Genomic DNA, 26,397 nt, shown 5'->3' on the forward strand with positions numbered 1-26,397 from the left:
TGATAGAGTATGCGATTGGGCACGTACAGTCAATAGATCTTTGTGCCATCGAGAACAAGAATAGGAAAATTCCCTGTAACTTGTGACTGATCTTGCTGTTGAGACTCAGATTGAGATAGAGCGATATCGTATGAAGGAGGAAGCTCTGTTGGCGCTGAAGCCGAAGAGTTTCCTTCTTGATCTGTTTTGCCAAGACCTTTCGTGTCTGTCATCTTGTATATCGCTTGAGGTAGATGAGAATCAAGATCTGTGATATAAGAAAGATTTTAGAAAGAATTATTTGAGCAGCTAGTGGAAATCTCGTTCTTTAAATCTCGATTAATTCTTGACGAACTGTTGAGGCTGGATTCCTCCCATCGTGGAGACTGTAGCGTCTATCGCCGATTAGCAAAACGCAGTATCTCACATGACGTTACTGGAATAGGTTCCTTGTAGCGCTGTGTTGAATGATTGGGAGTTGCTGGCCAACCTGGCTTGGCGAATCCTTCGATCGTCAGGCAATGCGCTTCTGGTCCCAAAAAGTGGCCCTAGGGTATATGATATATGGATTCATGATGACTGTGAAGTTTACTTGGCAATGATTGACCTCAGCTCACCAAGACAAGAGGAATCCCATAAGTCTCTCTCTACTTGTTTATTTTCTAATGCCGCTGTGATCATCAAATTTACATCTGGAGACATATAAGAGTCAATGTGGATGAATAATCAGAAACGAGAAGCCTTACGACAGGACGGAACCGAAATGCGAATTCAAAATCAGAAATTCACAAACTGTCAGAGTGGTACAAATGAAAATCTATAGCCTTTGAATAATGACGAAGGTATATTTTCGAATGCATTGTTTTAGATATTAGTTTTTGAAGTGCTCTAGCATGTATGAAGAACGCTTCAGTTAACCATCATAATCGAGTGATGATCAAGTGCTCCTTGAAGTTTGGAAATACCATAAACTATAAAATCAATAGATTTCTGGTATATTTATTATAGGAGGATCGAAACAGCCTAGACTAGCTTTGAGGTTTCTTGAAAGCTATCTCATCGTCTATGACGGCAACGTCTACGCCACCAGATCACTGATACTTCTTGGTCATGCAGGACGTTTGGCCGCAACACTTGCTAGGCTCCTGTATCTCCATCGAGCTTCCAGTATAGGTAAGTTCCCATATACGACGGATTGATCTCAATTGGTTGCCAGAAATTGCGTGACTCACTATCTATCTGCAGCGGTCAACCAGAGGGCGTAATCGTTGGCTGACTCACACTCGGAGTTAAGCCCCGAACTCTGTGTTCTCTCGGATCCGAGCCCCGAGCTTCTACTATTAAGCTCAAGACTTTCAAACTCTCGAAAACGATTCCAAGTCCTATGCTCGACGTCTACAATCATGCCTGAACAACCAATTGGTCCAATCACCCCCTCGGGCACCGCATCCGCACCCTCTCGTGGGTCCCTTGACGGACGCTACACTTCTCTTATCCCATTGGAACCTTCTCACGCCGATCCAAGCTATAAGCACCTTGGCGGCGAGGAAAATGGCCATCTTTGGACATATATGTTTGGAGGACCATACGTTACCCAGCAACAATGGAGAGAAGCGGTTGAAGGATTCAGCAAGTCTGAGGATCCATTGTTCTATACTGTTCTCTCTGGGCCACGCTTTGACCCCAAGTCTGAACCTGTTGGACAAATGTCTTATCTCAACATTGTTCCCAGTCATAGAAGGATTGAAATTGGGAGCATCATCTTTGGGTCTCAGCTGAAACAGACACGTGCTGCCACTGAAGCCTTTTATCTAATTATCAAGCACGCTTTTGAGGATCTTGGTTATCTTAGAGTCGAGTGGAAAGCCAACCATCTCAACAAACCTAGCCTCGCAGCTGCTGAGCGATTAGGTTTTGTTTTTGAGGGTGTCTTCAGGTATTTCTCATACATCTCATTTCTTGAGAACCACTCCTAACATGTTAGTATAGAAAGCATATGATTCTCAAAGGAAGGCGTCGAGACACAGCTTGGCTGAGCATTACTGACGAGGAGTGGCCTCTTGTTAAGAAAGCGTTTGAGGCTTGGCTCAGCGAAGATAACTTTGATACAAACGGAAAGCAGATCAAGTCTTTGAAAGATATCAGACAAGGCTTAGTAAAGGACTAAAGTATGCCGGCACTTGCTTGACCAATGAAGCCGTGCTGAAATTACAGAGGAGGAAGAATGCGGAATATAATGACGACATAACTATAAATCTGATCTAGTTATTGCCTTTTGCCGGACTCAAGATTTTGTGTCCTTAAGGCTGATTTACATTATAGAGCTCACACGTGGATTTAGGGCCGAGGTATCATCTAAGAGATTGAGATCATTGCAATGTGCTCTTCCCTGTCCACAAATTCTTGTATATTTCACTCACCATTTATTGTTCGTCGTTGAAGCCGATCAAACTTGGCCATGTTCTCATTGCTCTCACAACCCTGCATACGTATGATTCTCGGCACGTCGATACTGATGTACGAAGATCATCTTGAAGGTTGGCAGAAAGACGGTGGAAAAGTGGTGGAAGCATCTACGTTAATCTAGCGCCTATACCTAGTCGAGCTTGCCGGTCGCTCTGTTTTGTCTGTTTTGCTCGAGCGCTGAATGAATTGCCGTGTCGCGAACCTTATAGTGGTATAATTCCAAATACCAGTATCCTCGTGATTACTATTCACAAACGTTAGTCTCACTTTGACTGCCACGTAAGTCTGAGCTTTGACACTGTTGACAGCGACACATACGTGCTCGGAGTCTCGGACATGAGCGACATCGCCAGTTCGTACGATTGAAACCTTTTCTTGCACTACTCTTATTAAGTCCAATTAAGGGTATCATTGCCCGCAATTGAGAGTCTAGACCCTTTGTGCGACGTTGGGCGAGTAATATGCGAGTCTATGTCAGCCTTGCCGGAAAGGCGTTTGGCATTACGACCTATCAACATGCCACAACCCCGCAAAGATGAGGAAGCCATTCAATTTAGCTTGGAATGCATTGCTTCAAGTGTGAGAAATGTGGCTTTGTAACTTCGTGTAGCCCGGGGCTGGCTGCATCTCAGGTGCCACGACAGATTTGGGGTCTCAGATGTAGGTGATGATGGCGTTCTTGGTAATCCAAACTCGGACCAATATTCAATTCTAGGGGCGCAGCTTTTACTTGGATGGTCTACAGACTACAACTCTTGAAAGCCTGTTTGAAGAGATAAGTTATCACAGAAATATCGTCGTAAAATCAACTGCCGAGGCTCTGGACAAAAACAAAGGGACACCAGGTGATCTAAGACAAACGGGCGGCATTATCCGTTTGGACTAGACCACAACCAGACAAGAGCCATTCCGCATTCAATTACAACAGTTCCGGAATAACGCGACAAAGTTTTTCCTCTGCCCATCTTTGGATTCTTTCGCGTCGCTCCCTGTCGATCTCCACACGTCAACTCCACACTAACATGGAGGACAACAGCTCGCATACAGTTCAATATCGCTCGGCCTGCGCTGAGTGTCATCGCAGGAAGCAAAAGGTACGTCATGGCCCTTCAGAGATGACCTGTAGACTCTCTGGGGAACCTCTCGACCGCCCCGCGAGGCCTCTGAAGTCACTGTACTCACTACTGACTGCAGTGCAATCGAGAATGGCCTTGCAACCATTGCCAGAAGCGCAAGGTCGCAGATAAATGCCGCTTCGTTCAACCGACTGCTGCGAGCTCACCGTCTGACGGGCTCACACCAAATAGCGATAAGAAGCGCTCGCGTAGTCGTGAGGATGACGTTGAACCCGACGACTCCGAGCCTGATGAGGATGATGGCGACGTTGGGCTGGGAGCGATGGGCTATGCCGCGGGCCCTCTCTTTGAGTCACTAACTATCGATGCAAAGGTAAGGGGATTCTCTTCATACTGACAAAAAAAAATGCCGTCTCAGTTGGATTACGTGCTAAAATTCATCTCAGAAGGACAAGAAGCCTTTGGGCGAACTGACTTGGGTTCATCCCAGTACCTGTTCCCAGCTCAAGCATGCCCTGGATGTCTTGCCTGGCCGTCCTCAGATGGGTAAATAATGACTCAAAGTAACCAGACTTTCAAGAAATTAAACTGACGACCCGCCAGATGCTCTTGTTCAGAGCTTTTTCAACAACATGAACTATCACTACTACATCATCTATCCGCCAACTTTCCTCCAGGAATATCAACAATGGTGGGAGCGAAGGAATCATAATCAGTCACTCTCACTTCAATGGACTATCCTGCTCGTCATGGTCTGCGCTTGTGCCACGCAGCATCTGGATGTTGATATAAAGCCTATTGTCGAGGTTGAGCTTTCCGAGCCTGCGGAGAAGCTCACAGTAGAATACCACAAAGCCGCTACGGAGCTCGGAAGGGTGATTCCGGTGGGTCACTGCCATCTGTTGAATATTCAGTGGATGCTTCACTCGATCTATTGGTACAAGTCGGAAGCGAAGTTTGTTGAGGCATGGCATGTCATTGGTGCTGCTGTACGAGAAGCACATGAATTAGGTGAGTGCGTTGGACCTCCTACGATATCAGTGAACTAACTCTTGCACCAGGTCTTCATCGAACTGCCATTGCCGAAGGCCTATCAGAATTTGAACGTGAGATGCGTAGGAGGGTATGGTGTATCCTGGATTGCTGGGACTGGTAGGTGAAACCACCAAAGTCTAGGCGGATGATATGCTGACCCTTTTCAGGCAATTTGCTTCTGGTTTAGGCCGCCCGACGATTATTGACCACAGTGATATCAACGTGGAACCACCGAGTCTCACACTCGAAGACTTTTCTCCTTCACCACTTCTGCATATGAAACTCCAGTCGGAGCTGGTCACGTCACTCGCGCAGCGATGGGGTGCCCCTAAGAACATCACTTCAGCAAGCGATATTCAAGAGTACAAGTCCATGCTTGAGGACTGGATCCGACGTTTCCCTGCAGTTTATGATGTCGACAACCCTGACACGTCGAAGGATTATAAGTTTCCATGGATTGTCTACCATCGGTTCTACATCCACACAATGGCATATCTTATGATTCTCAACCCTATGCGAGCGTTCATGGCGCAAATTTACACGAAAAACTCACCTGCGGATCTACTAGCAGTCCGAGAAGATGCAGTCTTCTATTCTCTGAAGAACTTGGATACAACTACTCGGTGGGCTGATCATGCTTCTCATCGAGATGCAAGATTCCACTTCATCATCTTCTCACTCTTCGATACAGCCGCTGTTCTCTCCACTGCTGTTATCAAAGATCAGGACGACACAATCCCCAGAAAGGATGAGATCGTCGATTCAGTGGATACCGCAATCAAACTGTTGAAGCGTCTCAAGGCTCTGTCGAAGACAGCAAAGACATCTCATGACATTCTTGTCAAGATGGTTCAGAAGATGCCCAGACGATCGCCACCGCCACGCGAGACTGTGAATCGTAAGAAACAACGAGTGGCTCCAGTTTCCCCAGCAGCACAAGCCACAAATACCAGTCATGATGTCGTTATCAAGCCTGAGGATGGATATCAACCGGAGCATGTGTCACAGGAAAGCTCACCGAGCTATTGCGCCAGTTCTGAAGGTGCACCTTCAGGATCGACGTCGCAGAGCACTCACTCTTCCTATGATAACCACGAGAACACTGGTTATGTCATGAACAACCAAGTCCCCGCCGAAGGGTATGCGAAACCTCAGGTTGCTTACAACATGGGTGTCGCGCCCGGCCACATGCCACCTCTGCATGTCCCATCACCGAGTGCCGGGATCGATGGTATTGTCCAAGGAGGCCTTTATGGCATGCCGCATGCCGACCATACCGGAGGTGGTATGGTTCCTCCAGCATACGTTGATTATCATCCCCAGGATCTCAATATCGATTACGGTCTAGGCAACATCACCGACGTCGACCTCGGAGACTTCTCGCAGCTCTGGGATTGGAGGAGCCTTAACTTGGATTTTATTCAGAGCTCAACATAGCGCCTCCTCTTCTTTTCACTTCATATAGTTGGTGTACATAGATATGACTTTACGTTCATTGATGAGGTAATCTGACCGAATCTTGATTTTCCCCCTCCTTGTTGTACCTCGTTGGATTCGGTCTTTAATGGGTTGGTTAAAAATGCTCTGCTTATATTCTTTGGAAGGTTCATCTTTATATCTCTGCCTTTTTACTCAGTGCGTGATCTTGGATGCTCAGTGCGATTCCTTGGGGGATTACGTTGAAGGATAACCAAGACTGAGATGATATTGTAGTGTAGCTAATACAGTTAAGGTTTAAAGGGGAATTAACTTTACACTGTTGCCCTAGGCTCTCATATTCTCGCCTGCCAACATCTTATCTGACCATAAAGAGGACCACGTGTAGTCTATATTAAACCAAGCTTCGCGAAAACCTGAAAGCCTAGCTAATCCAGAGATCGAAGGGGAGGAAATGAAACAAAGAGAATAAGAAAATAATGAAGTGAGAATTAAGAATTTGTGCGGTCTCAGAACTGACCAGTCCGTATATCCCCGTCACCGAACGTATCAACTTCCATGTACGTTCTATCTGGGATAGCACCGTAATACTGCACCCACTGATCCGCGTCGCGATTTTGGGCACCGATAGTAGCAATAGTTCCCCCAGGCTGGATGGTATAGTAGAAGAAGGTGATAGGGGTCAGTTGGTCCTCTGAGATCACCATTTGAAAGTGGTTTGGCTCAGTTGCACCTGATGTAGTGAAAACACACCAATCTATGGTCAGGACCCCTGGTTCAAAGGGAGTCTGCTTAACCTGGTATGTAACCTCGGCTCCTGAACCTTCAGGAACTATCATGTCAATCCAGTAAGGGAAAATAGCCAGCGACTCAATGTTTTCATCCGGTAGGAAGGCCAGTGCGGGGACCGAATCGGCCCCGAAGGAGTCTCTGAGTGTAACAAGTCCATTGGGGCTGACGTAGACCATTTCACTGGTTTCACCGTAGAGCGGTACCTGAAAAGGGAGCACGAGCTCTTCGACACCATTGTCGGATGGCCTCTCACCATTGAATAGTGTCAGTGGATCAGACAGGCCCTCTGCACACGCACGTGTGCGCGTCGGTTCAGAGCTCGTAGTGGTTGAAGTTGTGAATTCAACAGCTGTCGTGGTAAAAAGACTGGTATCAGCCGTTGAAAGGACCGTTGAGCTCGAGTCAGAAGATGAACTGGTATCCAATGGTAGATCCGATAGTGTGCTAGTATCAGTCTCTAAGCTGTACGATGATCCAGACGCAGTAGAAGAACCGTCAACAGAGCTTGCCGTGGAGTCGGTACCAGAGCTAGTGACACTTGTAATCCGAGAATTCGTAGTAGTTGGCGTGTCAGTTGTAGTTGGCGTGTCAGTTGTAGTTGGCGTGTCAGTTGTAGTTGGCGTGTCAGTTGTAGTTGGCGTGTCAGTTGTAGTTGGCGTGTCAGTTGTAGTTGGCGTGTCAGTTGTAGTTGGCGTGTCAGTTGTAGTTGGCGTCAAGATAGAAGAGAGCTCTTCCGACGTTCCTAAGATATCCGTGGACAGTTCACCCGTGGATAGTGAATCTGTGGATAGGGTCTCCGGATCTGAGGTCCCGGAGCTCAGCCGAGATGTAGGTGGGAAATTTGTGACACTGGCTGAAATGTCCAACACAGAAGTTGTTTGAGTGAGACCAGGTTCTGTGACAAATATGATAGACGAAGAGCTGTTATATAATCGCACAGAGCTCGTATACACAGGTTCAACCTGAGAAGTCAAAGCTGGAACATCTGTAGCGGAAGAACCCATCTGGATATCCTTTGTGGTCGTAGAAGCTACTGCGTTGGAGGGAGACGTCGTTCCGAGCAACACAGATGTAGACTCTGATAGCAGAGGTGTATTGGCAGTTCGAGAAGAAAAGCTCGAGGATACATCGCCATCTCGGCAATCGTCGACTAGAACAAAACGAGTCAGCTTAGCACCAGTGGGACGAAATGATGCCCATACCGTCAGTAATAGAAAGTCTTATAGTTTGGCACCCGGGTGGCGATGCAGTGAAAGTAATATAGACTTGACCGTTCTCGGGGTCTTGACAGAAGCCTGCCTCACCATTTGGTAGGTCTGAGTTGGAAAATCGGAGGAATCCATCCTCATCAGCAAAGGTCACCGTAACAGCCCCTCGAGGTAACGCTCCTGGGGAGCCGCGTAGCTCCTTGAAACTCTCGCCGTTGTAGTATATGGGCAATCTACCATCCAACAGACGGCCTTGAACCAGGTTGAAGACAGCGGCAGCAGCACAGATTTCTGACTGACTGCCAACAAAACCGCCGACTGCCCTAGCCTGTAGGTCTCGTTTGGTGTCCTGCGATTCTGGAACGACGCGGAATATCACTGATCGGCCACTGGCTTCAGGGATTGGAATTCCAGTAGTTTGGCTTGGGACTGAAGTGGTAATAATTACATCATCAGAAATAGAGAGAGTTGAGGGGATAGCCAGGTCTGTAGAAAATGTCGAAGGTGCTTCAGAGGTCTCTGGGAAAATGGTTTCTTCAGCAGAGGGAGTCGTAGGGCGAGTGTGACCTCTTGATACGGGGACTAAATAAGTTGATAGATATGTTATGCACCAAATTTCAGGCTGTATTTGGTCATCTTGAAGAGCAAAGGATGCACCAAAGAGACTTGCAAGTAAAAAGGAGAATAAAAGAACAGGAGACATCATGAAGAATGAGTGAAAGCCTTGGTAAGACGGAGATCAGGGACATGCCCAATGCTATGAATTTCTACGACTCTTAACTACTCTGCTCTCAAATTTTCAGCTTGAGCCCTGCAAATGCACAGCCAATGAAGCCCAAGACATCTGTTGGTTGCTGTCAATATTTCAAGATGTTAAAATTTGGTGGTGAGTGCCAAGCAAATAGTGTCTCATCTAGTTAATGAGGCGTTGGTCTAGAACATGGTTTCTAATATGATATGTCATCGCGCCCAACCTAAGACATCAATTATCGTACCAAATGAGCTAGTCACCAAGACTCCCTTGAGTTGCTCCGTTGCATACCAGAGACCAAACAACACAGACTTTTGGTACCAACAGAATCACTGGTTTTAATGAAATAAACAACCGTAACGGGTTTTGGCCTTTCAGTCAGCCACAGTCAAGCCATCCACGGAACCGAAATTTAAAGTAAACGAGCACCAAATAACTCTAACTAAGAGCAAATAGTGCATGGCTCCACGCGCTACATGGGTCTTCTGGGGCGTACTCTAATGAGACACTATTGTATTCTGGCATGAAACTATTCGTGTCGCCGGTAAGCCACAGTCTTTGGGTAATTAGATGGGCGTTGAGGTATGGAAGTAACATTTCTGCATTTTTTGCACGAGGCTTTAATAAGTGCCAGGCCCTCTTTATGCCATCCAACATAATCTTTCTCTGCTCTTTCGCTCAGGTTGCGTGATCTCCAGCTGCAGTCATTCGTTTGGTGCATTCTTGCTCTTCACCCTCGTTAATCATGTATTCTAAGTCAATCGTTATTCCAGCGCTCTTCGCTACTTTCGGAATCGCTCAAGATGATGTCCAGTACGAAACCCGCACAGCAACGATAACTCAATGCTTCACCCGCGATGGCCTACATCCGCCGGCTACAGTTACCGTGCCTGGCCCGACATGCGTGGTTCACAAGCCAGCTGTGACAGGAGAAGCCATCATCGTTGAGGTTCAGGCTCCCGAATGTCACTGCGGCTGCCCAACTTGTGTCCATACTCTTGAGTACACGACCAAGTACCCTGCTTTCTGCTCTACTGGCATGTTTGAGCAGGAGTATGTCATCACGGAGACGTACAGTGGCATGGAGGCAAAGCCCACCAAGAACGAGCACGATCTTCCGTATGGATTCACGTGTGAGGTTCAGACGTGTACTACTTGTGGCCCTGAGCCTGTTACCGCGACTATCACGCACCCTGTTGCGGGTCATTACATGAACGAAGTTGCACCAACTGAGATGCCCATGGCAAAGCCTGGCAAAGAGCAGCCTGGCAAGGAGCAACCAAGCTATGAGCAGCCCGAGAAGCAGCCCGAGGAGCAAGGAAAATCTGCACCCAAGGTCACTGGAGACGATAATGGTTTCCGATCAAGCGTCAAGCCCACCCCAATTCCTTATTCTCCAGAGAGTGCTGCTCCTGGTAAGTTCACTATTGGTCTCGTAATAGGTATGAAAACTAACGCTTGTACAGGAGAGTCCACAGATCACCCTGTTATTGTATCCGGCGCCATGAGCCAGCATTTGGGCCTGGCTGGTGCTGGTATTGCGTTCTTTGCTCTTATTCAATTCCTTTTCCTCTGAGCTTTCTCTTGAAAGTTCATTGATGGCATTTAATCTGAAGACATTTACTCTTCTTACATTTTCTGAAGTCATGAGCTAAGATATCTTTGGTCGGTAGAACAGTTTCACTATTTTGGGTCTTCAAACTCAATTACATTTCTCGTCGATATCGGAGTCTCTGAGTGACGCAAAGTGTACGCTGGCCTACTAAACAGAGTAAAGATTGTCAAGGCCCAGATTATAGGCATCGACATAATGTTTAATGCTACGGGCGGTAACCGCGGCTATACCGGGCAAGATGCTCCATTTGACGGTGGGACATCTCCATAATAAAAAGGCTCTATCACAGAGAAAAGTTACTCATGTGCGATCAAGATGGCCAAGGAAACATGCAAGTGTTGGCGCATACAATGATAATCTTTGGTGAGATTAATCCTTGCAGTGCAGAAACGTTATGTCGTATTGCCTTGACCTGTCACAGGCTCAAACAGACCAATGAGATGGACTTTTCTCGGGGAGTTAAGCCTCAGCTCTCACCAATCCCTGTCCGCGGCCCTGGATCGTGGCCAAGGAGCAAATGTTCCGGTGAGTTGCATCTCGATAGACAATGGATCAAGACCATGAACATCGAGGTGATATCATTATTCTACCGTCGATTCTGGACGGCCAGCTTAAATTGATAGCTGCTCCAAGCAACAGTTGACCTCTATTCCCCTTTTTCAGTGGCCGCACGTGATAACGCATAGTGAAATTCCCAGTGGCCCAGGTGACCTCTCGTCCCCACCCAAAAACTCACCGCCCGGCCGAGTCCCGACTGGGCGAGCTAGCACTAAGGTTTGGTTTAGAATTGGTTCCCATCGTTTTTGATCCAGGTCAGGTCTTGTCAAGACTGTGCCAACACACGACTTTGTTGTTGGAGCATTTGCTTCGGCTTCAGCTTCAGCCTCCCACCGAAAAGTCACGAGGGGGCTTTTTTCAATTTATTTATCTAATCTCCCTTCCTTTCTTCCCCTCCCATTCTAGAACAATGTCCGACGAAGACGTCGATGTCCTCGGCCCAGACGGCCAGGCCCCAGCTCGAGTCGACCGCGATCGCAGAGCTCCGCGCTTCAGCTGGACTCCCGCATACGAAGCGACCTTCTTCAGAAGCCTGTGTGAGAGCGTCCAGCTTGGTCTCCGCGAAAACTCCTCCTTCAAAGCAGAGGCCTGGGAGCGCGCTGCTCTGGCTCTGCAGGAGAGTCATGGTGCCTACCCGGCCAAAAGCCACCTGATCAACAAGAGCGACAACGCGAGAAAACGGTTTCGGCTATGGAGAGGCCTTCGTGAGGACCCCGAGTTCGTCTACAACCCGGTTAAGAGAACGGTCACTGCTAGTGAGGAGGCGTGGATTGCCCATATCGAGGTAAACATTCCTTGCACCATGACGATGCAATGACCGGGAATTGCCATCACACGAACGACGAGGCCCGGCTGCTATAGCCTCGCACACACGAAACGACTGTGTCAAGCACATACTGACTCTCAAATAGAGGGAACCGCTTTCTAGGGCGTTACGCGGTCGACCATTTGATCATGAAGACTTTATGGAAGTCCTTTATCCAGACGTCATCGGCTCAGGTGGCGCTCCCAAACGTATAATGAAACCACGGAGACGAACAGATGGCCCTATGACCGACGACCCCGATATGCCGGGCACCGGTATACTCAATCTGACAAGCGATCCTCCTCCACCTCGACCTCCGGGCCTCGAGAGCCCGAACTCTCGACCTATGTTGACCCAGACTCCCACTACATCCTCCGCTGGGTCCGCGACCCAGCCGCGACCGACGTCTACTACAATTCCCCCACGCGGACCACCGACTGTAGCAAACGCTAATGCTCTTACCCCTCCCGACGAGACTATCACACAGAGCCGCAAGCGACAGCTGCCCACTACAAGCACCCCGAACATGTTCGAATCGACACCGCCTGCTACCACTATGCCTATGGGTCAGTCAGCCCCCGAATCTCCTGGCAAGCGTCGCCGTACTTCGTCCAACGATGGTTCTCGTGCTCTATCAGCGTCTGTTCTCAACTCCTCCATGCTGCCACTGGCTGTGCGTGATGGCCCGAGTGCTGGGTCCCCTTCCCAGGCTGATAGCCAGAACACCAACGGGGCCAACGGGCCTGTTATGGAAGAGATTGTCGAAGCTGTACGGTCTCGAAATACGCTACGCTGGCAAGAGGAAGCGCTGGACATATTCTTCCGTGACTTTGCAGATGAGGATCTTGATGTGCAGGTCAAAATCTCCGAGGGCGTGCTCATCAATGAGTGCAAAGCGATGGTGTTTTGTAAGATGCCCAGCCGCGTGCGACAGCACTGGGTAAAGCGCCTTGGTAGAAAGCTTTGAGGAAGCTCCTATCGGGCAGTAGCATGTCGGCCCTTGCAACTTCTTTCTTAGGTATCTATAGACCGATACCCGTAAAAGCATTAAGGACCGGGGTGATGGATCACGAACCTTGAGGCATCAACACCAAACACAACAATCTAAGGAAACAAAAGACACATATCCACAGCAATCAGGGCAGGGGTGATAAAAAAGAAATCCAAGAGAGTATGGTCTGGCGCTTATTGGGTCGTGTTGAAGATACCAAGGGTTACGGATATGAAAGCGACACGGCGTTCTATTTGGGCAAAAACAACATTGATCTGTTTTCTTGCTTTTTGTTTCTGCTTTTTTTTCCATGTTTGAGGAGTTGCATTTAGCGGGACATTTACCTAGGAACGGGTGACAGTTATGTGAAAGGACGGGATCGTTAGGGGTTATGGAGCTGATGGTGGCTTGATGAAGCGTGCTTTGTCGTATCTTTTTTTGTTGATACCTAATATATATAATTCTCACCTCTCGCTACTCTTATGTCCATGATAGAAGACGACGAGTCCAGACTATTTGGGGCTTCATGAACATCGTGGCGTGACTTTGTAAGAACCATGAAGGTAAGAGGGGATTCACCTATCGACATTCTTCCATCGTCTACAATATGAATACAATATACGTAGGCAACTATTTTGAAATATTACTCTTAACGCTACTTCCTACATATCAGCCTTGAAGTTATTGTTCACTTGAACCAAGGCACAAGCTCCCAGTCTGGGACTCATGATATTGACCGATGCCATTTTCTCTTTCTCAATATTCACAATGCATTCAGTTTATTCCATTGACATCATTATTTTCTATCTATCCATTATTTTGTCCCGTACTAATTAGTTCTTTCAGTTCCCAAACATACTATATACCCTGTTTTTCCTCTCATGATTCATGATGCTCAGCCCAGATTCGACTCCTCCTCCAAGACCCCCTTGGCTCTCAAGATGGGTCCCAGCTCCTTCAACCTCACAGGCTTCGTCAAGAACAAGTCCAATCCGCTGACAGTAGCCTCCCTCTGCGCCTCCTCAGATGCCAACCCCGTCAAAGCAAGTATCAGAGCAGGCCTCAACCCCTGTTGTGACTCAAAAGCACGAATCCTCCTCGTTGCTTCAAACCCGTCCATGACCGGCATCGAAATATCCATCAAGATACAGCTATATCGGCCAGGGTCTGCTTCATATGCTGTGACGGCTTCTAAACCGTCTGAAGCTGTTTGATATGGTTGTTTGAGCTTCTTCATGTATGAGGAGAGGATCTTGAGGTTGATGAAGTTGTCATCAACGAGAAGGAACTCAGATACTTTGAAGTACCCTTTTTGTTGTGTTGGGGTTTCGTCTTCGCTTGCGGGGAAGGGTGAGCTTGGGTTTGTTAGTGAAGGGGCTGTGCTGGTGACGATGCTCAACGATTCGGGCTCTGTTGAGGCTAGGGTTGGAGATTGGGTAGATGTTTGCATGACTGTCCAGCGATACAAGGCTAATGAACATGCTTTGGCAAGCTTTCTAGGGCCGAGTCTTGATATGTCGTTAGTCTGGAACACGGCATATGGAGTATCATAGAGATTACTTACGGTTGTGAAATGAACTCAAAGACTCCGGGACGTGGTATTGTCTTTGCGCCAGTCGCATACTGATGTGCAGTAACAGCATTGGCACAGAGCACAATGTTTGGAATATCCGGGACTGAATCCTTGGAGACATTGGGTCTTTCAAACCCCTCCTCAGACCAAATCGCGAGATCTGGCATGAAGCAAGGTGTCTCTGAGGTGTTGACCTGCATGTTTAACCAGTCTTTGCACATGTCTTGCACAAGTTGGTCGGGGGATTCGATCGTCCTTTGTACAGAACCGCCCCCCGTAACGGAATCTTTGTTGAAATCGACCAATTTAACCCGAAGACCTCGAAGCTTTTCTGTCTGCGCATCAAACTCTTCTTCTCGTTGTCGAATTTCACAGACGATGTGATGACAGTCGTCACCAAGCTTCATCGGTAATCTGACTGTTACTGTAGTACCGACGCCAACTCGGCTGTCAACAGAGATGTGACCTCCAAACTGTGCAGTGATCTGCTTTACGAAGCTAAGGCCGAGGCCTGTGCCAGGAGACAAGTGATTCTCTTGCGAGAATGGTTTGAACAAGCCATTTTGCAGAAAGTCCTCGCTAATGCCCATGCCAGTATCCGAGACCTTGATGGTTACCCAGCAGTCATTATCGTCAGCACCAAAAGCGCTGGTCTGCTCTAAAGAGACCCTAATGATCCCACATTGCGTGTACTTGAGCGAGTTGCCGAACAGATTCATGATAATTCGACGCACGGGACCTGGCTGGGTGTAGAAGCCCCACGATGGTCGTGAGTCGATAACCAGGAAAACGTCGACGTCTCCGATCTTCGTTGAAAGATTCCCTTTCTTTTTCGATGGAGCTTGAAGCTCCTCCATAGCTTGCATGGTGTCCATTCGGCGGATAGATGTGTGACCAGGTCGTCGAGGGGTTTGGCTGGATGATTGGGTAAGGGTGACCTGTTGAAAGTTGAATCCAGCGTAGACACTCTCAAGAACCTCTTCAGCCAGAACATCTAGTTGTACGACTTTTCTTGATGGCTTTGAGGCTAAGCTAACTGACGAGGACCTCTTGATGCCACTTCCATCTGCTTGAGTCTCTCGAGTCGCTTCTTGAGGCAAAGCCTTGTTGACCTTGGAATATTCGAGCAGATGATCGATCGTATCTGAGAGCGTTCTGCAGCATGTTTCAATGGTGCGAACAATATTTTGTTGTGGAATAGTAAGGTCTGTATCGTTAAGCAGTTCAACACTCAAAACAGCACCATGAAGCGGCGATCTCAACTCATGAGATAGTGAGCCAAGGGCATCAGTCTTGGCCTTGTCCGCAGCTAGAGTCTCCAACTTGAAGGCCTCAGCCGCTGCGAGCATACCAAGAGCTCTGAGATAACTCAAGTCAAGGTCGATCGTGAAGGTGCGTTTGATATTGTAAGTGTGAATAAAGCCACCAGCAGACCATCGTTTCTTTCTAAGGTCCCAGATAGGAACGAATGCAATGCTTCGAGCGCCCGGGAAGGTCTCGAGGAGAATACTTGCTTCTCTCTGCTGAACTCGGAATCTATGGTCCTGTCTGTTATGTAGGTTTCCCCATTCATTGTTGTTCGGCAGATGACGGGTTGCATCATCAGGTAGTTCTTCTTGGAGTAGATTTCCGTCAGCATCGTAATTGAACACATGGCCCCTAGGATATTGTCGAATCATCCTGGCGAGAAGAGCTTGCGGGAGAGTAATATGGGCTGCCCCATGTTCAGAAGAGCCGAGTGCCTGGCAAGAAGGTCGTAGACGGTCGTCAGAAGAGGAGACAGTTGTGTAGGCATCCTCACTCTCATTGTAGCTGAAAGTTGAAGGTCGTCGAGTAGCCAGGTCCTCATCTATCCATTCAGTGGAAGAGCCTGCACTTGAAAACTCAAGCATGTCCGCGTTGAGGAACAAACAGCCATCAGTCTCAATAGAGTCCTTTACAATTGCCGCTGCTTTCGAGAAGATTTGCTTGGGAGTTTCGAGGAGCTGACTTGGGTCATGGGCAAACTTTGATCTGGCCTGGGGCTCGCACATGATAACCTCTTTGGTGTGAGGAGCGTTCGCTGCGCGGGAGTCCGTCGTGACGGTTGAGTTTCTGACACTCATTCCTCCCAAAGCTTGCTGCAGGTCGTCTATTCCTAGCCTTTGCGATCTGGCCAGCCCGTCACCTCTCGTCTCAAGCTGGGCATACTCTCGTCCGGTAGATGAGACTTGACTCAAAGGTGCTGTGTTCCCTTCAACAAAACTGGTCAAACCCCAGCTCTTCCTTTCGCTCCTTCGTTGGTGACTTTTAAGGCTAATGGTCTCAAGATGCTCGGTCACGGCTCGTGATAGCTCCCTCATAAATCTTGAATGACTATCGTCCCATGGCAGTGAAGGTTGGGTATGGATTACGCAGATAACTCCGATGTTGACACCTCGATCTGTACGAATTGGCACGGCGGCGTAGAATCTTGCGGCGCCTCCGGGTCGACAGTACGGTTTAGCTGCGTACTCGGGATCGAGGGTAACGTCATCAACCACAATGACGGGCAAGTCGTGGTTGGGCCTTGGTCCAGATTCATCTGATTGAATTTCATCCGAACATAATGTGCTTTCACAAGCACTATGTGATCGCGGGATTGCAGTTCCACAATGCCAAAGAGTTTCCGGGTGACCGTCTTGTCCCAAGCTTGGAATCAATGGGGTTATCGCTGAAGCTTCCGCGATGATATACTGATGAGTCTGATCAAACAATGAGATCATTGAGCGCGCCGCGCCAGTTTGAGAAGCCGCTAGACGAGCCAGAGCCGTCAATATGACATCGGGACACGTGGAGAGCTCATTGCTCGGAACAGGCAATCCAGTATCGTTGAAGCGAACATTGGTGAAAAGCGAGTCGTCATATCTAATTGAATCTCAGTAACATAACGCAACGTTTTTGGTGTGAAATTGCCTCGTTACCTGAACGTCTCGCGCTCCCGAGTAGCTTCAGAAACGATGCTTTTCTTGGGCACCTTTACACAAGCTGGGCTGGCCATTCTCAGCAGTGCGTGCACACTCGAAAGAAATTCTTCAGCGTTTTCCCCCAACGGTCATTCTCACCATTGGCAAAAAGACAGAAGAAGAGCACTGAAGGTTGGGTTTCCTAGGGCTTGCCACTATGTTAGGGGCGAACGCCGAAGACCGGGAGGCTGGAAGGTAGAGTTTAGTTAGGGCGAGTCTAGACTCGGGCGATTATGCTAGAATCGCCACAGAGCGGCGATCGACAAATCTGCGGTTGAAATGGAGACGCGAGTCTCAGCCCAAGTGGAGAATAATGTCATAGTCAGCGTTAGAGGCACTCTTTTCCTCCCTTTAGTCTGATGTCTTCAGCTTTGGATTGGTGGCTGTCCCTCCGGTTAGAAAGCCACGATACGGGCTGTTGATCGAAACAGGTTTACCCGTCTGTGCTGCCGTTTCCCGATTCTACCGATCATCGTGATGACCACCGTTTCTAGAATCTTTTCCATAAAACAGCAAACAATTACTGTTATCCATCAACTGTCAATAAACGCTACCATCTCAGCTAACTTAGCTTGGGCAATTAGCTGAAGAGTTCGACATTGACAGACCCCGTGTTTGAAAGAACCTGAGATCAGACCCCTGTCAATGTCCAGTAGGTACATGTACCTGGCTGTGGCTTACATACATTCGGATTGCTACGCTATTTGGGTTTCTATGTACGAGATACGAAAATATGTTTGCATTACTGCGTAAACAGAGCATGAACACCCTGTCACCATGTGAGCGACTCTCTATCGGGCTTCTGTCAACGATATTGCGTTTACCGACCAGTTCGACGAGATCAAATACGCTTCGTTATTTGTACGTGTGTCACGTGAACCTACTAGCAGCTAGCTTCCCGATGTTTTAGATTGAACCTCGGTTTAGCTTCCGTATCATTGATGAACGGCATCTTTCCGATGGCTGAAGGAAGCCTATTCTACCCTCATATACTCCGTATAGCAGATTGCAATCTCAATTTTCTCGTCCAAGCCTGATTTCCGTCGAGGCATCAATGGCTCTTCAATTCTCCTTATCTCAGGCTTCTCTAGCAACAGCCATACTCGGTTCAACTTACGGAACCTACCTGGCTCTATCTCCTCCCAATCCCAGCGAACATTCAGCACCATCAACAGGCGACTCAGTTCGATGGCTATTCTTGACGAGAAAACACACTACAAAGGTCGTCCTGGCCCCTCTTGGGCTGCTATCGCTGCACACTGCTAGCCTAGCTCTCCGCTACCCCAATATCCCTCCATCTCTTGTTCATCATGGAATCGAAAATAGGCTCAATCCAGACTTGATCACATGGTCTTCTGCGACTGCAATTCCTCTAGCTCTAATATTTTGTGCCGGTGTTCCTCTACGTTTGGTACCGTATGCATCACTGGGCAAAAACTTCACCTTTGCTCTAAAAGAGCCAGATCAACTCAAAACCACCGGTATTTATCAATATCTCCAACACCCAAGTTATACCGGGCTTGCTATTCTCATGATATCCAACGTGGCGCTGCTTGGTAGACTGGATGGTATTCTGAGCTGCTGGATTCCTCCGAACATCTATGAGACCTTCTGTTCATGGGCTATAAGATTGCTTCCTTTCACTATATCAGGTATCACGTTTGGAATCTGGACCAGAGTTTCTGAAGAGGAGAAGATGCTCAAGAGGGCTTTTGGAAAGGAATGGGAGAGTTGGCATGCAAGAACAGCTCGCTTTATTCCTTTTATTCTGTAGTTGATTTATGTCCTTCCTAAATCAAAGTGCCAATAAAATTTACTTTGGCTTCAAAATGTACGTGACCTCAAATTAGCAAGTATTCATTTGACGGCATTATAAGGAAATTGAGAAGATCATTGTCGAAGCACCATAGTGATACGTGATGTAAAACCAGTTTTATAAATGCAGCAATACAGTATATTCCTAAAATAACAAGATGTCTATTCAACTTAAACCCGAAAACTAAAGAATTGAATAAATCAATCCCGAACTCTTTTCATTCCAACATTTGCTTCACATCATAACTATGTTCTGCAGCTCTTCTTCCCAGAGTTCAGCGGTGCCATCCAGTTCTGCCATGCTACGACCCATAGGTCCGTCCGTTCATTGTCTCACTGCAACGCATTTATCTCAAAATGCATATCAGAAAGTCCCAGCCCAACCCTCGCTTTCAGACCGCTTCTTGGAAAGCTGTATGTGGCTGTTGAGTCTCCTGGGCATGATCCCCTCTCATTGCTTTCCGTCCTAGTGACAGTTGCCCGCTAGTTGCCGCAAACACAACACCACCCTTGCTTCTCTTCGCACATATGATGGCCATCCCCGGTGCTCTATACCCAAGAAACTTCGGCATGCGTCGCAGTGGGGGACGCTGAATGATAGCCCTGTCGTTATGGCAAGCCTGAGTTGATAGTCTAAGTTGAGCATCTTGGTTTTCTCGAGTTTCTTGAGCATCGAAGCTTTCTTCCTCCTGAAAGAATCTTAAAATCTCGTATGTCATCTGGAGATGACAATGGTTCTTAGCAACCATGTGATGTTGAGTCCCTTCCAACATGCGGCGTTGCTTGCCGCAGGATATACATTCGTAGCAGCCAAATATGATACTATGAAGGCATCTGACAACAGTGATGGGCTTAATATCATAACCTCCCAAGGATTGGATGGTGAAGCTGTGGGCTATGGCCTATCTTCATGTGAGCCATGTTCTCCGAAGGTCGAGCTCGTATGGTGACAAAAGAGACAGAGGTCTTGATGGAAGTCTGGAATCTCTACCTCACAGATCTCTGGCCCCATCTCTTGGACATCCTCCCAGGGTTTCATCCCGTAATTCCTTCTCTATCCCAGTTTTCTATGGCTTTCTCCATAACATAACGAGGAATACTTGGGCCGCTATAGCGAATTTGGACCTCGAAAACACTAAAGTTTGGCTAGTGCATGTAATTAAGGGTGAAAGAGATAGGTAATTTACTGTTCTCCTGACTTTGAGTGATCTCGGTGCTCCTCAAAAGTCTTGAAGGAGATGCAGCAGGTGCTGCACCACGGCTTGCCAAGCTGCATGTTGTCGGGAAATAGTGAAGACTTGAAGATACAAATTTAGGTTGTCCTTCAAAGATGTCTGATTAAGGTGTTTTAGAATCAAAAGGACGGAAAGAAAAAAGAGAAAAGGATAAGGTTAGTAGTGGTATAAAGTTTCTATAGTACACTTGATTTTAGTTTAGAATTTCCTGAGAGATTGTAAATAAAGAAATTTCTTAACCCAGATACTCGATAGGCCTCTTATAGTCACTCTTGAAACCTTTTACTTTGGCATAAACGCCTAGGCCTTTCAAAACGGCGATCAAAATCATACTATGATCCGGCAAAGACAATAAGTCATATACCGCTTGATGGCTCGGAACATCATAGGTGTCAGAGACCAACGAGAAGAGCATGACCGGAAAGTTACCTTGACTTACAGATCTCAAACTGAAGTCAAAAATTGAACTGTCACGATATTCTACAAAGCTGCTCAATTCCTGATAGCGATAGGCTACTGTTAGAACGTAAACCTTATGATGTTTAAGAGACAATATACTAAAGGCAAAATGTGAAATGTTTCAGTGGAATAAATTTAGTCGTGTCTAACTTTTATAACTTATCACCATTCCCTCAGTGCCTTGAGTATCGCAGTCGCCAGCTCTGCGTTTTTTGTGAACAAGTCCAACTCATGCTCTGGGTAACCAGATTGGATAGCGATCACGGCGTCCAACTTTGGGACTATGTAAATAGACTGGCCATACATACCAATCGCCGCAAACGCACCATCGTCTCCCATTTTATACTCCTTGTCCCCCCTGCCTGTCGTCCACCAACCGCTTTCATAGCCAAAGTTGGAGACAAAATTATCCGGTTGAAGAGCCCTGGCTCCGACACTGTTCTTGGCATCAGAGATGTCTTGGAACCAGCCGGGTGGCACTGAAGGGCCTTTCCCTCCGTCTTTGAAAGTTTCAAGAATAAAACACCCGAAGCGTGCCATATCTGTCAAAGTTATCGAGAGACCTCCGTGGCCATCCACGTGTCCTGCGCCTGTTGTTCGTATGTACCCATCGTATTGCATTCCAGCAGGATCCCATATCGTGCGCGAGATGTATTCGTTCAGAGGCTCTCCGGTTGCACGTGAAATCGCTGTCGACAGCACATAATAATTCGGGTTGTAGTAGTGAAACTCTTCCCAAGGCTCAGCCACTTTCCTCGAAGTCTTGAGCCAGTTGACGACAGCTTCAGGATCCGTTTGAGGATAAAGCTCAGTGGCATACATGGGATTGGGCACATCGGCGGGACGCTCTTCTTCGGACTGTTCAACTACCCCTGAAGACATACTAGACAGAGCAAGAAGTGGCACGTCTGCCCAAGCAGTTCCTTTCAGCTCTTCGACATGTCGAGATACTGGGTCGTTGACGGATAGTTTTCCTTCTTGCTGCGCAATAGCCAGAGCTGTTGCGACGAAAGATTTTGTGACTGATTGAACGTCGTTACGAGATGCTTGAGAGTTTCCGTGTCTGTATTCTTCGAGTTTTATGGCTCCATTCTGAACAACAACGCAGCCGGTCAATCCATGCCGGCGCATGAAATTGTTGAGATCAATCCCGGAGTTTTCCTTGATAGCTTCAGCTATGTTGAAGGAAGTATCTCGAGTAAACCGTCTGAGATAAGAGCCATGTCTGACTTGAGTTGTTCGGTTCTGGAAGGTTTCTTCGCGGAGCCGATAGAGGAGCGGAGTGTAAGCTGGGTCAGCCGGGTGAATAGATGATAAGCTGAAGCTTCCGATATGATCACTCAAATGTGGCAAGTCTCCCATCTTGACTGCGTGTCTTGAAACTTCGGTATGTCTATAATAGAGGAAGCTCGGTATCGTTGATATTGAGATTTTCAGGTTTGGATCTTTTTGAAGTCGGGTCGCATCCGAAGCTACACAACGGAGATGGATACCGGGGTTAATAAGAGGTTCATGAGACCTCCAATCATGATTTATCATTACCTTTTGTGGTGTCCACCCAAAGTGCCTATTATCGGTAGACTCGGCCGAGCCAAACCGGCTATAACCCTCCGAACTCTGAAGCTGACATCAAATGTTAAGACAATTCTATAGCGTCACATACTGCGAAGACTTTGAAATTAGTTTACTGGCAGACTTCCGGTATGTAATTACTGAGTTCGACTACGTTGCAGTGCATCCAGGGGAATAAACTTATCCAGATGTCAAAATATCAGCCTTACCAAATCACGATGATCACGTCAACAGCATGTGCAATGCTGTGCTAGAGAGAAGTTGTACACGTCAAAGGATCATCAGGATATCTGTAGTTTTGCCTCAGCTAACCCCCACTCTTGATTGGGAGCACGGCGTTGATGGGTATATAATCCTCATGTTGGGGTAAGGGAGCGGGCTCACTTCTGACTCCGACACTATCAATTCGTCCTCTGATTCCTCTGTAAACCACTCATAATGCTAGAAGTCCACTGCTCAGGCACGCCCTATGAGGTAAAGAAACTCCATTCTACTAACGTCATAATCCAATCTTGGGGACTAACTTACTATTCAAATACAGATTGGTCATAAACATGGCACAGCTGCAAAAGACAGGGTTGTAGGATCTATCGCCTTTTACAAAGATCTGTATCAAGAATCATGCGCCATGAACTGGGAGGCAGTACGCCAAGAGGCTCAGCAATACATTCAGCCTCTGCAAACACTATTCCCACGCTATGTCGAGGAGCTTCAAGGCTTAGCGGACGGCGCTGGCTTCGAGCTAGTTGATATCGTCGCTCTCAACGTCCGAACAGAGATCACATTCGGCTTATATACTCGAGTCCCGAGTGCACCTATCCAGACCGATGGCTGCACGAGCGCTGCATTTCGTCAGCCCAACGGGGAGGTTCTCCTTGCGCAGAACTGGGACTGGCAGCCTGAACAAGCACCTAATCTGTTCGTCTGTCATATCTCTCAGCCTGGAACAGATATACCTGATATCTCCATGGTGACTGAAGGGGGTGTAATTGGCAAGATTGGTATCAACTCCTCTGGTGTAGGAACTTGTCTAAACGCTATCCGAGCTCGGGGCGTTGATAACACCAAAATCCCCATTCATCTCGCTCTGCGAACAGCTTTGGAATCTCATTCGGCGCGCGAAGCAGCCGAGAAGCTGTATGAAGTTGGCACAGCAGGAAGTGGTCATATTCTCGTGTCAGATCCATCTGAAGCTATAGGCTTGGAATGCACCAGCATAGGGATCAAAGAAATCCACTTTGACGGCAACGGAACACTTATTCACACGAACCATCTACTTCTTGACCATCCCGGGGTAGATGAGCCCGGCTGGATACCCGATTCCAGCGACCGCATCAAGCGCATCGCCCAGCTTCTTGATGAGAGATTGGCGACCTCAACCATCGACCATTCTTCATTCTTTGACTTCTTCAAGGATGAGCAAGGTTATCCAACAGCAATCAACCGTGATCAGTTCTCACCCGGGAACGGCAAAGCAACACTCTTCACCATTAATATGGACCTGACCAAGAGAAAAGCGATTGTCACTATGGGGAGGCCAACGAATTGGACTGAGAGAATTGAACTGTCACCAGGCTTAGCTTGAGCGGGAGAATATACACGTAGCTCTTATAATCGAAATGAAGAAGTTACTATAGTTTCCATCTTTTTAGTTCTACAAAGCATTAACTTTGAATCATGAGAGCAGATCCAATTCTCAACTTTGTAAAACTGTGGCTTCTTATGATCAAGGTTGTCGCTAACTTTAAGTGAAACCGCGATGCATTCCTGCTATGGAACATCGAGAGCTTATAGGCATAGAGTTTATCAGAAGAAATTCATATCAGAGTACACAAGATTAGAAAGATATATAATATTAGCATCGGAAACTTTCTATCAAAATGTCGCCCCCTTACTTCGGGTGTTCAGAAGATGCAGGGTAGCCTTAGTACTTTGGACTGTCTCAGGCGGTGTGTCATTAATCCGTTCCGCGAGATCTGGCCTTATCATGTATCTGAACACCTAGAAATCATGATGAAAGTTGTCGTTGCATTGCTCGACAACCTCCATCTTCTTCCCTCAAGCCCGTCGCCATGGTAGGCCAGACCGAATAAATATTCAAGCATACACCCGCTGACTCCTCAACGTAGAATATCGCCTACAATTCCGCCTTGCGGCAAAGCAAGTCTCTCCGCGCAGAGCTCTCCAGCCTCAACAGCAAACCTCAAGCATCTCCCTCCGAAATTGGCAACGTGTCCGCCTCAATCGCCTCCTTTACCAAGACCCTCGATGAATACCAAGCTCTCGCCCGTCAGGAGATCGTCCCAAAGAAGCAAGAAGAGGGCTTCGAGCGAGTAAAGAGGTTTCGCGAAGATCTCTCCGACTTTCGAACCCAAGTCGATTCGCTGAAGAAAGTTCGCGATGATGCTCAACACCAGGCAAATCGCACAGAACTTCTTGGCCGAAGACCGTATAATGCTACACCCGAGAACCCTTATGCGAACGCTACAACAACAAACACGCACTCTGCGTTCCAGCCTCGACACCAACCTCAAGCCAGCGCCTTGACAACGGGCTCGCCAGATGAGCAGCGCGAGGCGCATGCATTCAGGGAACAGAACTTTTTCGCAAACACAAACCAAGCGCTAGATGATTATATTGCACGCGGACAGGCTGTACTGGGCGATCTAGGTCAACAACGGGAGATGCTCAAGAGCACCCAGAAGCGACTCTACAACGTAGCCAACACCCTTGGCGTAAGCGGCGATACGATCCGTATGGTAGAGCGACGGGCAAAGGAGGACAAATGGATCTTCTTTGCGGGCGTCTTGATATTCTTCCTGTTTTGTTGGCTGGTACTCCATTTCTTGCGGTAGAAAAGAACCCGAACTGGGCTTCAAGTATTTGGAAGAGGAATGTTACAGAAACGTACGCTTAGGGGTATCAGCGCGGCGCATGGAGTTTTTGAGTGTCTTGTGTTGTCTTTTTGCTTGTATCATACCACGCCAAGTCAACATGTTCTTTGCTGAAGCACTATGCTATTCGTCATCGCCGTCGCCTTCTTTGAGTGCTACTGTGAAGAGTACATCCTTGTCCGTCGTCACTGACACGACCTGGGACTCAGGCAGGATATGATTGCTAGTGCTCAGCTTGCCACCGATCTCAGTATGCCAGTTCTCGACGTCCCACTCGAAGCCCTTTGTCGTGATGTTGGCAGCCTCTTTCAGAGGGATGATACCAACATGCTTGCCAAAGGCATCTTCCTCACCCTCCTCTCGTACTTGGATCTGATGACTACCAGCCTTGAGCAGGAATGTCAAACTTGAGCCAGAGAGAAGAAACAGTCGACCGGTCGCATAATCGGGGTCGTTTTGGAAGAGGTACAGGTGGTGAAGCTGAGAAAGACCTTGGTCGACACGGCCTCCAATACCTCCAAGTGCGACGATGTCGATACCTTCGGGGTATTCTTTGCGAATCCAGTTAATAGCCTTTGCAAAGTCGGTCGACTCTTGGTCAGCGTCGTGGATGACTGTCGCAGGGGAGGGTTGCGACGAGTAGAAATCGCGGACTTGTGGGGTGAGGGAATCGAGGTCGCCAATGATGAGTTGAAGGTTAGACTGTAGGATTAGCAAACCATTTAATATTACGATCCACGAGCAGTATCGCAACGTACGTATTTTCCGTGGAAAGACGACAGCTTGTGTAGACGATTCGCTCCACCATCAGCGGCTACTCTCACAGAAGCTGAGAAATGGACGTTAGGCACTGAGACCGCAAGAGCAGCATGTCAAGCTACGTACAGTTCTTCCAGAGCTTGCGCAAATTGACGCCGTTCTTCAACGGCTGGTTTAGAATGAGCAGCGCAAAGTCCTGGCCTATGTTATAGTCCTGGAGCAGCTTTGCCGGCCGCCATTCGAAAGATTTGGACGCCATGATTGAGGATATCTTTGGTTAGTATGCGACTTGCAATGAGTAGAAAAGATGAAGTAGATGCGATCTAAATCGTCGTGTCCCTTGCGAGATATTCGCAAGTTGTCAAGACAAGAATGGTTTTGCTTTTTCCTCTC

At 47.7% G+C, this 26,397-nt stretch overlaps 12 protein-coding genes across 12 annotated transcripts; 7 read left to right on the forward strand and 5 right to left on the reverse strand.

Moving 5' to 3' along the window:
* Positions 1-29: 29 nt before the first annotated feature.
* FVEG_16511 (hypothetical protein) lies at positions 30-212 on the reverse strand (the record flags this gene model as incomplete). The annotated part of the gene is made up of 1 exon (XM_018905732.1): positions 30-212. One exon carries the CDS (start codon positions 210-212, stop codon positions 30-32), a length of 183 nt encoding a protein of 60 aa, XP_018755746.1.
* A 1,081-nt stretch (positions 213-1,293) lies between these two features.
* FVEG_09051 (hypothetical protein) lies at positions 1,294-2,589 on the forward strand. The gene is made up of 2 exons (XM_018897963.1): positions 1,294-1,915; positions 1,969-2,589. The coding sequence occupies exons 1-2, from the start codon at positions 1,383-1,385 to the stop codon at positions 2,144-2,146; spliced, it is 711 nt and encodes a 236-aa protein (XP_018755747.1). The 5' UTR covers positions 1,294-1,382; the 3' UTR covers positions 2,147-2,589.
* Positions 2,590-3,433: 844 nt separating this feature from the next.
* FVEG_09052 (hypothetical protein) lies at positions 3,434-6,458 on the forward strand. The gene is made up of 6 exons (XM_018897964.1): positions 3,434-3,539; positions 3,640-3,894; positions 3,968-4,067; positions 4,125-4,532; positions 4,583-4,673; positions 4,724-6,458. Exons 1-6 carry the CDS (start codon positions 3,468-3,470, stop codon positions 5,991-5,993), a joined length of 2,196 nt encoding a protein of 731 aa, XP_018755748.1. The 5' UTR covers positions 3,434-3,467; the 3' UTR covers positions 5,994-6,458.
* Positions 6,126-8,735, reverse strand: FVEG_16512 (hypothetical protein). Its single transcript, XM_018905733.1, has 2 exons — positions 7,988-8,735; positions 6,126-7,935 (listed from the first exon to the last, which is right to left on the reverse strand). The coding sequence occupies exons 1-2, from the start codon at positions 8,697-8,699 to the stop codon at positions 6,503-6,505; spliced, it is 2,145 nt and encodes a 714-aa protein (XP_018755749.1). The 5' UTR covers positions 8,700-8,735; the 3' UTR covers positions 6,126-6,502.
* A 754-nt stretch (positions 8,736-9,489) lies between these two features.
* FVEG_09053 (hypothetical protein) lies at positions 9,490-10,320 on the forward strand (the record flags this gene model as incomplete). The annotated part of the gene is made up of 2 exons (XM_018897965.1): positions 9,490-10,159; positions 10,211-10,320. The coding sequence occupies 2 exons, from the start codon at positions 9,490-9,492 to the stop codon at positions 10,318-10,320; spliced, it is 780 nt and encodes a 259-aa protein (XP_018755750.1).
* A 1,006-nt stretch (positions 10,321-11,326) lies between these two features.
* On the forward strand, positions 11,327-12,689 carry FVEG_09054 (hypothetical protein; the record flags this gene model as incomplete). The annotated part of the gene is made up of 2 exons (XM_018897966.1): positions 11,327-11,701; positions 11,829-12,689. 2 exons carry the CDS (start codon positions 11,327-11,329, stop codon positions 12,687-12,689), a joined length of 1,236 nt encoding a protein of 411 aa, XP_018755751.1.
* Positions 12,690-13,446: 757 nt separating this feature from the next.
* Positions 13,447-17,564, reverse strand: FVEG_09055 (hypothetical protein). Its single transcript, XM_018897967.1, has 3 exons — positions 17,229-17,564; positions 14,278-17,172; positions 13,447-14,221 (listed from the first exon to the last, which is right to left on the reverse strand). Exons 1-3 carry the CDS (start codon positions 17,303-17,305, stop codon positions 13,609-13,611), a joined length of 3,585 nt encoding a protein of 1,194 aa, XP_018755752.1. The 5' UTR covers positions 17,306-17,564; the 3' UTR covers positions 13,447-13,608.
* A 203-nt stretch (positions 17,565-17,767) lies between these two features.
* Positions 17,768-19,139, forward strand: FVEG_09056 (hypothetical protein). Its single transcript, XM_018897968.1, has 2 exons — positions 17,768-18,049; positions 18,111-19,139. Exon 2 carries the CDS (start codon positions 18,325-18,327, stop codon positions 19,042-19,044), a length of 720 nt encoding a protein of 239 aa, XP_018755753.1. The 5' UTR covers positions 17,768-18,049; positions 18,111-18,324; the 3' UTR covers positions 19,045-19,139.
* Positions 19,140-20,901: 1,762 nt separating this feature from the next.
* FVEG_09057 (hypothetical protein) lies at positions 20,902-22,214 on the reverse strand. The gene has a single exon (XM_018897969.1). It carries the CDS (start codon positions 22,139-22,141, stop codon positions 20,942-20,944), a length of 1,200 nt encoding a protein of 399 aa, XP_018755754.1. The 5' UTR covers positions 22,142-22,214; the 3' UTR covers positions 20,902-20,941.
* Positions 22,215-22,642: 428 nt separating this feature from the next.
* On the forward strand, positions 22,643-23,993 carry FVEG_09058 (isopenicillin-N N-acyltransferase). Its single transcript, XM_018897970.1, has 2 exons — positions 22,643-22,825; positions 22,893-23,993. Exons 1-2 carry the CDS (start codon positions 22,790-22,792, stop codon positions 23,934-23,936), a joined length of 1,080 nt encoding a protein of 359 aa, XP_018755755.1. The 5' UTR covers positions 22,643-22,789; the 3' UTR covers positions 23,937-23,993.
* A 345-nt stretch (positions 23,994-24,338) lies between these two features.
* FVEG_09059 (isopenicillin-N N-acyltransferase) lies at positions 24,339-26,000 on the forward strand. Its single transcript, XM_018897971.1, has 2 exons — positions 24,339-24,426; positions 24,481-26,000. Exons 1-2 carry the CDS (start codon positions 24,424-24,426, stop codon positions 25,204-25,206), a joined length of 729 nt encoding a protein of 242 aa, XP_018755756.1. The 5' UTR covers positions 24,339-24,423; the 3' UTR covers positions 25,207-26,000.
* On the reverse strand, positions 25,369-26,263 carry FVEG_09060 (thiamine pyrophosphokinase; the record flags this gene model as incomplete). The annotated part of the gene is made up of 3 exons (XM_018897972.1): positions 25,369-25,947; positions 26,004-26,074; positions 26,131-26,263. The coding sequence occupies 3 exons, from the start codon at positions 26,261-26,263 to the stop codon at positions 25,369-25,371; spliced, it is 783 nt and encodes a 260-aa protein (XP_018755757.1).
* Positions 26,264-26,397: the final 134 nt, after the last annotated feature.

The sequence above is a fragment of the Fusarium verticillioides genome, chromosome 5, assembly GCF_000149555.1.
Source record: "Fusarium verticillioides 7600 chromosome 5, whole genome shotgun sequence".
In the NCBI taxonomy this organism is placed as follows: Eukaryota; Fungi; Ascomycota; class Sordariomycetes; order Hypocreales; family Nectriaceae; genus Fusarium; species Fusarium verticillioides.

Bases quoted from the DNA above. Each gene is read 5' to 3' on its own strand.
- FVEG_09056 (XM_018897968.1), top strand. From the start codon at position 18,325: ATGGCTCTTCAATTCTCCTTATCTCAGGCTTCTCTAGCAACAGCCATA.
- FVEG_09051 (XM_018897963.1), top strand. From the start codon at position 1,383: ATGCCTGAACAACCAATTGGTCCAATCACCCCCTCGGGCACCGCATCC. The intron at 1,916-1,968 runs GTATTTCTCATA...ATGTTAGTATAG, and splicing joins GTTTTTGAGGGTGTCTTCAG to AAAGCATATGATTCTCAAAG.
- FVEG_09057 (XM_018897969.1), bottom strand. From the start codon at position 22,141: ATGGGAGACTTGCCACATTTGAGTGATCATATCGGAAGCTTCAGCTTA.
- FVEG_16512 (XM_018905733.1), bottom strand. From the start codon at position 8,699: ATGATGTCTCCTGTTCTTTTATTCTCCTTTTTACTTGCAAGTCTCTTT. The intron at 7,936-7,987 runs GTATGGGCATCA...GTTTTGTTCTAG, and splicing joins AAGACTTTCTATTACTGACG to TCGACGATTGCCGAGATGGC.
- FVEG_09052 (XM_018897964.1), top strand. From the start codon at position 3,468: ATGGAGGACAACAGCTCGCATACAGTTCAATATCGCTCGGCCTGCGCT. The intron at 3,540-3,639 runs GTACGTCATGGC...TACTGACTGCAG, and splicing joins GTCATCGCAGGAAGCAAAAG to TGCAATCGAGAATGGCCTTG. The intron at 3,895-3,967 runs GTAAGGGGATTC...AATTCATCTCAG, and splicing joins CACTAACTATCGATGCAAAG to AAGGACAAGAAGCCTTTGGG.
- FVEG_09058 (XM_018897970.1), top strand. From the start codon at position 22,790: ATGCTAGAAGTCCACTGCTCAGGCACGCCCTATGAG. The intron at 22,826-22,892 runs GTAAAGAAACTC...ATTCAAATACAG, and splicing joins GCTCAGGCACGCCCTATGAG to ATTGGTCATAAACATGGCAC.
- FVEG_09055 (XM_018897967.1), bottom strand. From the start codon at position 17,305: ATGGCCAGCCCAGCTTGTGTAAAGGTGCCCAAGAAAAGCATCGTTTCT. The intron at 17,173-17,228 runs GTAACGAGGCAA...AGATTCAATTAG, and splicing joins CGGGAGCGCGAGACGTTCAG to ATATGACGACTCGCTTTTCA. The intron at 14,222-14,277 runs GTAAGTAATCTC...CGACATATCAAG, and splicing joins TTTGAGTTCATTTCACAACC to ACTCGGCCCTAGAAAGCTTG.